This window comes from Xenopus tropicalis, chromosome 2, assembly GCF_000004195.4.
Source record: "Xenopus tropicalis strain Nigerian chromosome 2, UCB_Xtro_10.0, whole genome shotgun sequence".
In the NCBI taxonomy this organism is placed as follows: Eukaryota; Metazoa; Chordata; class Amphibia; order Anura; family Pipidae; genus Xenopus; species Xenopus tropicalis.
In genome coordinates, this window is record NC_030678.2 from 130,141,609 (window position 1) to 130,155,441 (window position 13,833).

General features: G+C 36.5%; 1 protein-coding gene across 5 annotated transcripts in view; it reads left to right on the forward strand.

The window, feature by feature from the left end:
- diaph3 (diaphanous related formin 3) overlaps positions 1-13,833 on the forward strand; it is a 261,365-nt gene that overhangs the window by 146,054 nt on the left and 101,478 nt on the right. For all 5 annotated transcript variants that reach the window (XM_031897113.1, XM_031897114.1, XM_031897115.1 and 2 more), the window contains 3 exons: positions 261-362; positions 2,307-2,546; positions 10,784-10,913. In XM_031897113.1, coding sequence (XP_031752973.1) covers positions 261-362; positions 2,307-2,546; positions 10,784-10,913 — 472 coding nt within the window. The remainder of the gene's footprint in view (positions 1-260; positions 363-2,306; positions 2,547-10,783; positions 10,914-13,833) is intronic.

Genomic DNA, 13,833 nt, shown 5'->3' on the forward strand with positions numbered 1-13,833 from the left:
TCCTTGTGACAGATTACCTTATCCACCTCAGAGCTGTCCTCTCCAGCATCTTGGCCAAAAGCTGTGGACTGGCCACACTGCTCTTTCATTCCCTAAGTCCCCTATTAACTATGAAAAACAAAGTAGTTTCATTTTGAGTAAGTAAAAATTAAGTGTTACCTTAAATAATAATGTAGGAAGTAGGTTAATTTAAATAAGTCATTATTGTGGGCCAATTAAGTTTTGTCCCCTAATAATACCTGTTTTGCTTTATTAAACAGAATCTAATAAAAAATATGCCTGCCCAAACTCAGCTTAATTCACTGGCGAACTTAAAAAGTGAATACCTCAGTTTATCTGAACCAGAACAGTTTGGTGTTGTGGTGAGTATTTTTTGCTTATCTTTATTTCAGTTTTAATGTTACTGGATATTAAATTCCCTATTTAAGAGAAATTGCAGGATGGTAAAATTGCATTTGTGGCTCGATCAAACTGAATTGGTTTAATAGAGGATGAAGGAGATGTAAATCCACTCCAATATTAGACAGCTTTTTATAGCTCTGAGATAAAAGGTGTTGAGATATACAGTATTATCTGTGCTAATTCCCATAAATGGTTTTCAGCTAAAAGGTCACAATGAATAGAATTTATGTACAGCTGGATTTCTAAAAACTGTCATTATAACTGGGAAATGTACAAAAATGAGCCTTAATAAATTAGTCATAACTGTTCTGTAGGTAATCCTGAACAAGAATATTATTTCTTTTTACAGGTTTCTTGCTTTTTCAAAGTAAAGCAAAAAATCTAGAGTCATTTCCTGGTTGCATTTAATATTGCTGAACTGTGAGCTATTCTAAACTCAGACAGAAGGGGAATAGATATTTAAATTATTTATATTACTATAAATTAAATTGTGACAGACTTTTATTATTTTACAAATATTTATGTTTAGCTGAATGCTTTGAAGGTATAACAGAGTTATTGAAACTCCAGTTATCAAACTAGTCCCAAGAGAAGCAATGACCTTATATAAAGTGATGTGAGTTTTTAAAGAGGCCTTTGTGAAATAGTATGTCCAGTAAAGATTCACTTCTCTTTCCCCAGATTGCAGGAAATAGGGCACTGCAGACACATTGTTCTTTAGTAAAGTCTGCATCTTCCTATTTTTTCACCATAGGTCTTTGATATACCTTGAAGGGTATGTAAACCTTCCTTTTGTGTCCCTAACTCTTCAAAATAAAAAAAACTTGATTATAAATGCAAAAGGATTCTCCAGAATAATTCTACCATGACTCTGATGTTCATATTGCTTTTAACTATGATCTAGTTATTACATTGGGGGTGCCTTACATTTCACAGTAGTATCATTGTCTTAAATAAGCATCTAAAGTCACTGCTTAATCTTTTACTGGCCTCTATCTGGCTCATTAAATTCCAATGTTTTTTGCAAGAATGTAGAACAATGACAATACGATTTACTGTGATAGCACTTAACTGACCCCAATACCTTGGATATATTTAAAAGTGCTCATAACACTATATGGTAGCCTGTGTCAGAGCTTTAGGCACATGGGGAGATTTGTTGGCCATGGTTAATTTTACCGCAGTTGACCAATTGCCCCAGAATGCTTTCTTACTGGCAATAAAGTAAATCTCCAGTGGGTAAACATACACAGTGCCAGAGCTGGGGAGTCTGACTTGGAGTCAACTCTTGACGATAATAAGTTTAAATTGTAATGAAAAAAATACAGTATGCTACAATGTCCTATTTTACAGATAACAGTCATAAAAAAGTAGGTCTCTGCTGTAAGAATGCGTTGTTTTAATGGTGAGAAGTCCAGCTGAGCTATTATAACCTTTTTGTTTTTATTTTTGTTTAAACTTTATGTTTAAGGAATGTTTGTAGTTTCTTATAAAATAAAAAGCTACAATGATATAGGATATGTTATAAATTTAGACCCAAAAGTGAACAGCATACTCATTCATGTTGGCAGTGCCAGGCTTGGATGACCAATAGGGTAGTGTGTCGGCTTCCTAGCCAGTAGGTTTCAAAAAGAATGAGTCGAGATGAAGTTTTTGGCCCAGTGTGTAAGTAGTTTTGTCTACCTTTTATGCTGAGCAGCACTGTCTCTGAATAAAATTGCTATGATTGAGATTAAGTTGTGTAGATCTAAAGTAAAATGAGTTGCACAAAAAAATAAACATTTTTCATAATTACATCTCATACTAAAGAACTGCTATTTTGAAAGTCCGACTTGAAGCAAATGGTTTAAAGCAGCAAATTATTATATTGCTTCTTCATAAACTATATTCCTTTCTTTAATCAGATGAGCAGTGTGAAGAAGCTCATTCCACGTCTCAACGCTATTCTATTTCGTCTTCAATTTGAGGAGCAAGTAAACAACATCAAACCAGATATTATGGCTGTCAGTGAAGCATGTGAGGAGATAAAGAAAAGCAAAAGCTTCGGAAAACTACTGGAGATAGTGCTTCTTATAGGAAACTACATGAACGCTGGATCTCGGAATGCACAAACCTTTGGATTTTGCCTCAGTTCCCTCTGCAAAGTGAGTTATGCTTTTTAAAAATAATTTTAGCTATTTATTTTAAAGGAGAAGGAAAGGTAAACGCTAAGTAAGCTTTATCAGAAAGGTCTATCTAAATACAGCCATAGGCACTTACAGAAATGCTGCACTGAGTTTCAAAAGAAAAAGAAACAGGATTTCTTGTCTGTTTGTTTTCCTGTGCCAGAGACATGCAGCTCTCTGCTCTCTCCCCTCTCCTGCTCCCCCTTCCCTCAAGAATGCTAAGAACTCCCTCCCCCTCCTTAAGAATGTGTGATCTGAGCCATTCAGCAGGAAGCCTCCTCATAGTCTTACACACTGAGCATGTACACCGGTCTTGGTGCAGGAGTGAGGCATTATGGGAACTTTCTTTACACAGCTCAGTGTTTTGTTTTTTTCCTATGAGGCGTCTGATCATCTGAACGGGAGATATATGGGGAGACTTTAGGACACTATTGAGAGAACTGAAGGTATTCCTGCAGCTTGAGATTAACTCTTTATTAGCCTTTCCTTCTCCTTTAAATTCAATAAATTAAATAACAGTTATTTTAATATAAAATGTAATGCTTATTAAAATGATTAATAAAATGGGATATTCATGAAGCCTAATTTTGAAAGCATTCAAATTTTTGACAGCATTAGTAAGACTGCCAACTCATAGCTTAATCATTGGACAATTTGGGTTGTCATTTGGACCCAAAGGTAGATGAGAGCTAGCATGCTTCAAAAATACTGAGATTTGCTTACTTTACCTTTTTCTGTGTGCTGAGCATAGTAAAGTTGTGCATGCAAGGTCAAGCTGACCATAACAAGTTAGTGACCTCAAGTAATTATCACTTCAGAACTTGGACCTCATCATCCTGAGGTAATAGTAACTATATGCCAGCTATTTGTCACCAACATTTCCTAGTAGCAGTTTATTGCAGTTTATTTTTATTTTCTGAGAGTGCATGCAAGGTCAAGTTGACCATAACAAGTTAGTGACCACAAGTAATTATCACTTCAGAACCTGGACCTCATCATCCTGAGGTAATAGTAAGTATATGCCACTTATTCGTCACCAACATTTCCTAGTAACATTTTATTGCAGTTTATTTTCTGAGGCAAAATTGCCAAAACTGCCAAAACAAGATGCCACAAAAATATCTGCAGCAGTGTTGATTCAAAAATACTTTTGTGATTGTCAGTAAAATTGACAGAAAAATTAGCTAAGTATTTTGTAATGTATGTATAAATATTTCTTTCCAGTTGCATATTACATCTTTTCACATGTTTAGTATGCTTCAGAAATTCCCTGCCTATTACTTGGTTGCTCCACATTCAGCTTCAAAGCATAAAATGTGTTTAGAGAACTATTGTTAGGGCATTGTAATTCAAGCCCTTTTCTTCACTGCTCTGATTTTTATTTCTGTGTTGTATAGGTCTTCATTGCATTTAAAGATAAAATATGCATCATATACAGACGGTGATGTATTCTCATAGACATGCTCATCTGATATAACATTTCTTTATAGCTTATAAAATGTTCCAATTACTCCATAATTACTATTGAAACAGGCAGAGGAATGTGAATTGTTCAGTCTCTTCTTTTTTTGTATCTAAAAAGGACTTTATATGATCCCCTACATAATGGTGCAATATTTATACAGGTAACCAGAGAGTAACATCTATATTCATTTGTATGGGATTTTTAGGGACAAATGGTAAACCTAAAAAAGTCATATGCAAGGGAATACTTAACTGGGGCATTCCACACTTTATTTCACTCTTTTGCAGACTTTTGCAAGACAATTTGAAGATATAGTGGCCTGTTAAAAGCTATTATACTAGCTTAGAATAAATTCCCTACAAAACCCTATTTCCTGAAGCTCAGTGTCTCTGATTGGTCATATAAAGAGAACAGGAAAGAAGTATGTTTAACAAAGTTTGCAAACCAACTTCCAATGCAACCAAACATGTGACTCCAATTTAAAGTGTCCGATCCATTCAGGCTTAACAAGAAAAGCTTAATACTTAGATAGCAATAAATGTTTTGTGTCAGGTAAGACAATGTATATGAATCCTAATGGCAAACATTCTTACAGTTTGAATTTGTAAAATTTTTACTGAATTGCAATAAAATAGAATAATGTGGAAGAATGTTTCAACCACTTAGTGCTTCTTTGTTTTTAAGGCTAACATTTGTCAAAAGCTGGAATGGAAAAATGTAAAACATTGGAGAGTATGATTTTTTATAAGAACACATAGCTTTTTTTTATTGTCCATATTATCTCTGTGGGATGGCTTGGTTGGTGGCCCGTTGCTGACATCTTCCTCATTAACAGCCCAACAAAAGCCATGGACCATCATAAGCTTAAAAATATAAAAGGCAGACATTTCACAGAGTTAAAATCCCATCCACTTCATTATAATTTGAACTTTTGTACTTTGCAGATTTGTTCATTTTATCAGGCTATTGAAATAAAAGCTTTCATCTATGTTACTGCTGCTACAAGGCATGTTGCTTTTCTCTTGAGTTCTGTTAAAAAGTTGTATCCTAACAGAAACTGTGGTCATCACTGTCAGAACCCTCAATATATGTTATAAAAGAACTATGAAGCTTTTCAGTCAACCGCTGTTCTATACAAACATTTTTTTTTTTTATAAAGTATTTTATAACCTTTAGAATTTTTTTAATACAATTAAGGCTATGAAAATAAAATGCCTCAAATCTAGATATTACTCTCCAAATGTCTTTAATGTATTTGCTTTAACCCCTAATCTCAAAAGCCCAAGTACATTTGTTTTTACCCCACCATCTCACAGAGCCTGTTACTTTTTGGAATAAGTAAATAGAACAAATACTTTGGTTTGAGCCTTTAACCTCTAGATTCATTGGATTGGAATTGTATTTGTAACTGAGTAGAGCGAAGTAGAGTTTTCATAGATCTGTAATATACGATTTGCTATTGTACATAGCATAAGGTAAATATTGTAAAATTATTGTAAATTGCATAATGAGTAAATACTTGGATATTGATAGTTCAGTTCACAGGAGATCCTTTAACAATATGCTTGTTTAAAACCAATCATATTGTTGGCAAAATACAAATGACCCTACTTTAACAAAGATATTTTTACATTGTTTGCCTTGTTTCGCTCTTTAGACTGTTAGGGCTCTGGCACACGGGGAGATTAGTCGCCCGCGGCAAAACTCCCTGTTCGCGGGCGACTAATCTCCCCGAGTTGCCTTCCCCCTGCCATCCCACCGGCGAACATGTAAGTCGCCGGCGGGATGGCACACGCGGCGGCGCGATTTCGCGCAAATCGCCGAAAAAGACTCGCGTGTGCCAGAGCCCTTAGGCTCCTGCCAGAGAAGGTGGATTCTTGGCCTTCAGATAAACTTAGGCAGAGAATTCTCCCATACACTCCAAAAAGTTTCTCAATATGCCTATGCCTGGAGCCTCTGCGTTGGGCCGGGTGCAGAAAACAGAACAGATTTTGGTGCGAAACTGCTCAAGTATGCAATTTCACACAGAAAACAATCCTTGTGACTGTGGGTCACCCGTGTTTACCCAGGTCGACACTATGGCTGCGGGTACAGGCACATTAAGAAGCATCTCAAGGAATAGGGGAAGATTTTTGGACTGCAGAATCTGCTACATCTGGCAGTAGCTTTAAAATAGCACTCAGCCTGTTTCCTCATGCTTTTATATAATCGCAGAGCTCAATTACTATTAATTATGTATGTCCTTATAGAGGGGTACATTCCCCTTTACATTATAAAGTCCAGACAGGAGTATTCACTTTAGAATGAGAAAATGCCTGGGTGCAATTAACAATTACAGCTATGTAAAAAGTACTGCTCTCAACAGAAATGACCAACCAAATTAACTGTTTCTTACATTATCTTTCTATAAACTGCAAACATTTTGGTTACCTTTTGTATTGAGCAACATATCTAATTATATCATTTTTTTTAAACATATGTATTAATAATTTTCGCAGTAAACGTTCAAGAAAATTAAAAAAAAAAAAAATATATATATATCCAGTGTATGTTTTGTGTAAATTTATTTTTATTTCCATTGCTGCTATTGATGATGATATTTCAAGCATCAGATGTTTCGTCTACAGCATAAAGCCACACAAAATATAGCCAATATTTACTATAGGAATGGCAGCTCTAAGACTTTAGACTTTAAGACTGTTATTATTATCATTATTTATTAACGCAGAATTATAAAATGTCAACATATTCCACAGTGAGGTACAATAACTTGCTGTATAAATTTAACATATAAAATAACTATTTAGAACAGTGCTGTCCAACTAATGTGGTGCTGAGGGCCGGAATTTCTCTATAATATATAGTGGAGGGCCACTAATGGAAGGCAGTTTTGACCACTCCCCTTTTTTAAACTGAACCCACTTCAAACCACACCCACATGAGCATTTAAGATCATGTCCACCTTAATGGTGGTAGCGCAGCAAAAACCCAAATGCTTGGTGCTCACTACGGGGATATCAACCATCATTCCCATCACCCCCTTAAATTCATATGCTTCCTCGAATCTGTCCCGTTTAGCTTTGTCAGAAAATTTGTGAAATGGCGAAAAATCCACAAAACACGTTTGTTGCAAGAATTTTCATTTGTGACCACACCTATTTTGATGCAACTTTTTTTCGCTCCTAATTTTCGTGGATGCTTCATGAAACAGTTCGCCGCAAATTCGCTGCAAATCCATGCCCGACAAAAAAAAATTTGCTCATCACTACTTTTGCACTCATTGTTTCCTAAAAAAAAAAGCTTATAAAATGTTTTTCACATAATTAAGATGTGTGTACTTACATTGGACAGTGACTATTGTATCCACAGACTTCCGTTGTTGGATCTATGTCCAAAATGTCCAGTTCAAAGTCTTGAGCATATTATGCTCAATTGTACTCTTGAGGACTCTCATCCACCTAAGTTATGTCAGTACTTGTGACTTATTCAGTACTGACAATTATCTAGTACACTTCAGGCAGTCAGGCATGTGACTGAATTGTGTAGTGAGCCTTTTCAACAAACACATAAGTTTATATGCTGGCATATTTCTACTACACTGACATTGTGTCAAATACGCGCATATTTTCAAATGAAGGGAAATCTATTAAAAGCCAAAACATATGGACCAACACACAAACACAATATTGCTTCTCAGGCCACGGGCGGGCCAAGCCGACCGGGCGCCCTAGGCAACCCGGTCGGCCAACTCCTCCCACCTCCCCGCCCCTGAACGGCGCATGCGCGCCAAAGCAAAGGAGGAGGGCAGGGGGGCGGTACGATTAGATCGGTCATTGCCTCCACCGCTAATGACAAGCAGCGGAGGCAATGACAAAGTAGCACTAGGGGTAGGCAGGAGAGGTACCTGCCTGGTGCCCCCCAATCGTTTGGCCCTAGGCAGCTGCCTCTTCTGCCTACCCCTAGTTCCGGCCCTGTCTCAGGCTCATCTTTGTGAGGGTATGACAATCTTGAACTAAATGAACAGTATTTTGTGTATAGATTTTTGTGTAAAACAAAATTCGCCAAGTAAATGGTGTAAAAGGCTGTGTAAAATAAATGGTGAAGTTCGCTGTCTGAATGGCAGATTTTACGCCGTTATTTTACGCAAGTTCCAGCAGAAGAAAAAAATGTGTAAAAAAAAATTACACCGTGGCGAAGCCTGGCAAAGTTGCGGGTAATTTTGTCACCATTTTAACACTGCATAATAAATCTGCCCCTAAGAGAAATACTGATGGGATCAGTTGTAGAGTTATAAAGTGTTACTACTTATTAAATAAACACTAACAAGTAACTTAGTATATGTGTACTTTAGATAAACATATAAAACGAGACTACACTAAATTTAAATCCAGCACTCTCAGTACAAATTTTTGAGTTGCTGTTAAACTCTGCTGATTCAAAAACATTTCACACAGACAGGTTCAGAGCTATGGAAAAAAAATCATGTGTGATTTTTAACACATTTGGAGCCCTAGAGTCTTTGCTTCCCTTCTTTTCATTGAAGATAAATATTTTGCATTTTTATAAAAGATTATGTATTCACCCTTTTCCTGGTTGCATAAAGTTTATTTAACTGTACCTTGTTTTCCTTTTGAGATTCTTGTTTTCCCCACCCTAGATAGCTAGCTTGATCAGTATTACTTATGGTATTTTTTGCTTTAAAATTTTGGAAAAAGGGCTAATTTACTTTTGGCAGGACAAGAGGGAAAAATGCAAAAAAAACTGATGCAATCCACTATGTTTGTCGCAAATGGGCTTCAGATTGGAGCACATGAATCTGCACTTGCCTATGTACAGTGGTGTGAAAAACTATTTGCCCCCTTCCTGATTTCTTATTCTTTTGCATGTTTGTCACACAAAATGTTTCTGATCATCAAACACATTTAACTATTAGTCAAAGATAACACAAGTAAACACAAAATGCAGTTTTTAAATGAGGGTTTTTATTATTTAGGGAGAAAAAAAATCCAAACCTACATGGCCCTGTGTGAAAAAGTATTTGCCCCCTGAACCTAATAACTGGTTGGGCCACCCTTAGCAGCAATAACTGCAATCAAGCGTTTGCGATAACTTGCAACGAGTCTTTTACATCGCTCTGGAGGAATTTTGGCCCACTCATCTTTGCAGAATTGTTGTAATTCAGCTTTATTTGAAGGTTTTCTAGCATGAACTGCCTTTTTAAGGTCATGCCACAACATCTCAATAGGATTCAGGTCAGGACTTTGACTAGGCCACTCCAAAGTCTTCATTTTGTTTTTCTTCAGCCATTCAGAGGTGGATTTGCTGGTGTGTTTTGGGTCATTGTCCTGCTGCAGCACCCAAGATCGCTTCAGCTTGAGTTGACGAACAGATGGCCGGACATTCTCCTTCAGGATTTTTTGGTAGACAGTAGAATTCATGGTTCCATCTATCACAGCAAGCCTTCCAGGTCCTGAAGCAGCAAAACAACCCCAGACCATCACATTACCACCACCATATTTTACTGTTGGTATGATGTTCTTTTTCTGAAATGCTGTGTTACTTTTACGCCAGATGTAACGGGACACGCACCTTCAAAAAAGTTCAACTTTTGTCTTGTCGGTCCACAAGGTATTTTCCCAAAAGTCTTGGCAATCATTGAGATGTTTTTTAGCAAAATTGAGACGAGCCTTAATGTTCTTTTTGCTTAAAAGTGGTTTGCGCCTTGGAAATCTGCCATGCAGGCCGTTTTTGCCCAGTCTCTTTCTTATGGTGGAGTCGTGAACTCTGACCTTAATTGAGGCAAGTGAGGCCTGCAGTTCTTTAGATGTTGTCCTGGGGTCTTTTGTGGCCTCTCGGATGAGTTGTCTCTGCGCTCTTGGGGTAATTTTGGTCGGCCGGCCACTCCTGGGAAGGTTCACCACTGTTCCATGTTTTTGCCATTTGTGGATAATGGCTCTCACTGTGGTTCGCTGGAGTCCCAAAGCTTTAGAAATGGCTTTATAACCTTTACCAGACTGATAGATCTCAATTACTTTTGTTCTCATTTGTTCCTGAATTTCTTTGGATCTTGGCAAGATGTCTAGCTTTTGAGGTGCTTTTGGTCTACTTCTCTGTGTCAGGTAGCTCCTATTTAAGTGATTTCATGATTGAAACAGGTGTGGCAGTAATCAGGCCTGGGGGTGACTACAGAAATTGATATTGAAATTGAAAATTGAAATTGATAAACCACAGTTAAGTTATTTTTTAACAAGGGGGGCAATTACTTTTTCACACAGGGCCATGTAGATTTGGAGTTTTTTTTCTCCCTTAATAACGTAAACCTTCATTTAAAAACTGCATTTTGTGTTCAATTGTGTTATCTTTGACTAATAGTTAACGGTTTTTGATGAGCAGAAACATTTAAGTGTGACAAACATGCAAAAGAATAAGAAATCAGGAAGGGGGCAAATAGTTTTTCACACCACTGTATACAGCTCTGCATGCTTTTGGCAGAGTTGTATTCATAGGGGATGGGATGGTGGAGGCACATACACATCCCATTTGCTTACGGCTCAGACGTGTAAGTTAAGGAGCATGAGGGGCATATAGCAAGTGATAAAAGTATCCTGATGCAATTGCTCTCTGAATGAGTACCCTTAGTGCTCTAGAACATGAGTAAATATTGGATTTTATAATCATTAGTTTTGATTGTGTCATTTTTATGGGTAAAAAAATTAAAAACTGCATTTATTCTTTTTTGGGTTTTTTTCAGCTAAAAGATACAAAATCTGCAGATCAGAATACAACACTCCTTCATTTTTTAGCCGATATATGTGACAAAAGGTTTCCTGATATCAAGATATTTGTTGAAGATGTGCAGACTGTCGATAAAGCCAGTAAAGGTTTGTATAGGCTCGTGTATTAAATACAGAAATTCATGTTTAGGGATAAGAACCATTGATATACGTGTATGTAAATCCTTTTATCGTTGCACTGCCTCATCACTGCTCGTTTGTCCAATTAAACAAATTGTAACACCTCCACAATTATATTGGTGCTGACAACCAATGACTGGTTATTGAAGCCCCTTAAGATAAACAATGAGAATAATTAAGTGCTAGAAGTGTAATTTTAGATGTGATTATTAAAATGGACGCAAGAGTTGACTCTGACTGTCATGCTAGATCTTTGAATTTTAGAGACCACATTAAGAAATCTCTTGGAAGGTAAAAAAAAAATTTTTGCATCTGTTAGGAATTTTGTGCAGAATACCTTGACTTGGCATTAAGGGACATAAACAAGAGTTTGGGCATATGTGATTGGGTCATAAGAAGATTTTAACACTAAGGGGGCACATTTACTAAACACGATATGGTAAAAATTCAGAGTAACCACAATAATTTCTGATGTTCTAAAATGTCCCGAAAATGCTTTTATCGGCTGTATGAAAATTTCGAGTTTACATCCTGGAAATGCCAAATTTTTTTGAGTTTAAACGGACATTAATTTTCCATGAATCCTTTTCATTTTTCCCCACACAGGAATGGCTCCAGCAGCCATTTTGGAAGCATTGGCACACTTGGAAGACAATAATGTGTTTCAGTTGAAGCTGGGTGAAACTGAAAACAATGATGAAATTACTTTTCCCTTGAAAGGTGTGAAACTGAAAAGAATGAGGGGATTAAGTTTCCCTTTGAAGCTGGGTGAAACTGAAAACAATGAGGGGTTTAACTTGTCCTTTAAGGGCAGGCTGTCACTGACTATTCTATTCCTCTGCTATTCTAAGCCTCTACAGGACTCAATGGTACTCAACAGATCAAACCTGTCAAATTTTTATTTTACAAAAAAAAGTTAACTGAACATTAACAAATCCCAAATTATGTGAGTTATTTTAGAAAAACTTGCATTTTTCTTGGAATAATAACGAAAAAAAACGAGTTCTGGTAAAAACCCACTTGTAAATCTCAAAATTATCTAGACGTAAGAAAAAATCCGACTTTATCTCATAATTGCTTAGTAAATGTGCCCCTAGGTGTGTGCAGACTTACAAGACTGTGTATGCCTTGACATGAGCCTTTCTGCTTTAGCCATTAACTGTTTGACACTTTCTTTCTGCCTTAGTTTTCACTGATTGGATTTGTTGTACATTGTGTTGGCTAGATTAGGCAATTATATCTAATGCCCGGAATAGGATGATGTGCAGGTAGGCAACTGTGCATCTATCAATTCTGTTCTTGCCCATAATTCTCTGTTTATGCTGCCAGACACACTAAAAAGGATCTGTTTATATGGGCAGTTGTTGAACAGAATATTAAATGGGTCCTTCAGGGGGAGTTTAAGAAGGACTTTCTGTACTTGAAACTTAACAATTTAGATAAAATATTATTTCTTCTAGACATTCTGTAAATTTAGGGAATACATTCATAAATGGTATTTGCTGGGATTCACTGTACTTTAGTTAAATGCAATCAATGCACCCTAGCTGGATTCCATAGAAGTGTCCTCTGATTTGAATAACATGTAACACATGCTCTGCTGGGGAGGGTCTACATCTGGAGAGTGCAGGGTATCCCATTATCTAAACCGTTTTACACAGTATTAAAAAGAATTCTATTTACAGTGGAAATATTTCTGTACTTAAGCATATATATAAACACTGGGCAGTTTTGCACCTTAGTGGTAACCCATAGCAACCAATCAGGGTTTTTGAGCCTGCTGCAAGTAGAAACATGAAATTAAACATCTGATTGGTTGCCATGGGTAACTACACAGGTTCAAATTTGTCCAGTGTTTATAAATCCCCCCCCCCCCCACAGCATCTTCAGTTTTAACATTCCTGTTGCCATTTAGCTTTCCCTTCTGGCATTTATAAAACTTTTACTTTTAATATTGAGGACAGTCTACACAAAGTTTTAACAACTTTGTTAGTTAATGACAAGGTTCCTTCAGACTGTTCCTTCTTTGAATCTACATTTATCACTATCTCTTAACATAATGACTTTCTCCAGATCCTTTAAGGTACACAATCTTTAGAAATATGTTTTTCTTCAGGCATGCTTTTTAGCAATCATACAGGTTTTTGAATACCTATGGCTAAAAAGATTCTGGTCATTATATTCTTCCGTTTCAGCAGGGGGAATTTCTTTTCGACTAATGAGCAACCCATATCACTAGTTCTAAAGATCTGCTTCATTAAAATTACTGCTTTACAAAAATATAATGACTTCAGGCTTTGCTGTTAGTGTTTCAAAGGAAATAATTTTTACCCATTATTTTATCTATGTGTGCCATTGTAATATGTCCCACGTTATGGCCTTTTAAAGATGCATCTGTTCATTACTTGCTATAGTAGTTTTATTAATTGACATTGATTTACTGAAATCCATTTCCACCTTAATGCAAGGCTTATTTTCACTACAGTTGGCAAGGTAACAAAGGGCTTTTAAACTATTTGGTGTAAATTATAAAAGCTGGCATGTTTCTCTGTTTTTGCAGAGTCTACTTTTTATTTTATTTAAAGCTGTTTTATAGCTTTGTTGAAATACACTTTGTTTTGGGAGGGAGGGTGAGTGTGGCAAAAATATTGCTGAGCTCAAACCCCTTAGGCTGACTGTGTTATTGCCCTTGCAGAGCTGAATTACTGGCTAGCTAAAATCAAGCAAACCTATCCCTGGCTATATGAGTAAAGTTATGGTAAAGTTTTCTTACTTTTAGGTAGTTTTGTTAGTCATACTTTAGATATTTGTAAAAGTCTCAGTTGTCCATTTTACTTATTGCATTTTATATTAGTCACAGGGTGCAATAGGAAAACCATTATTGTTA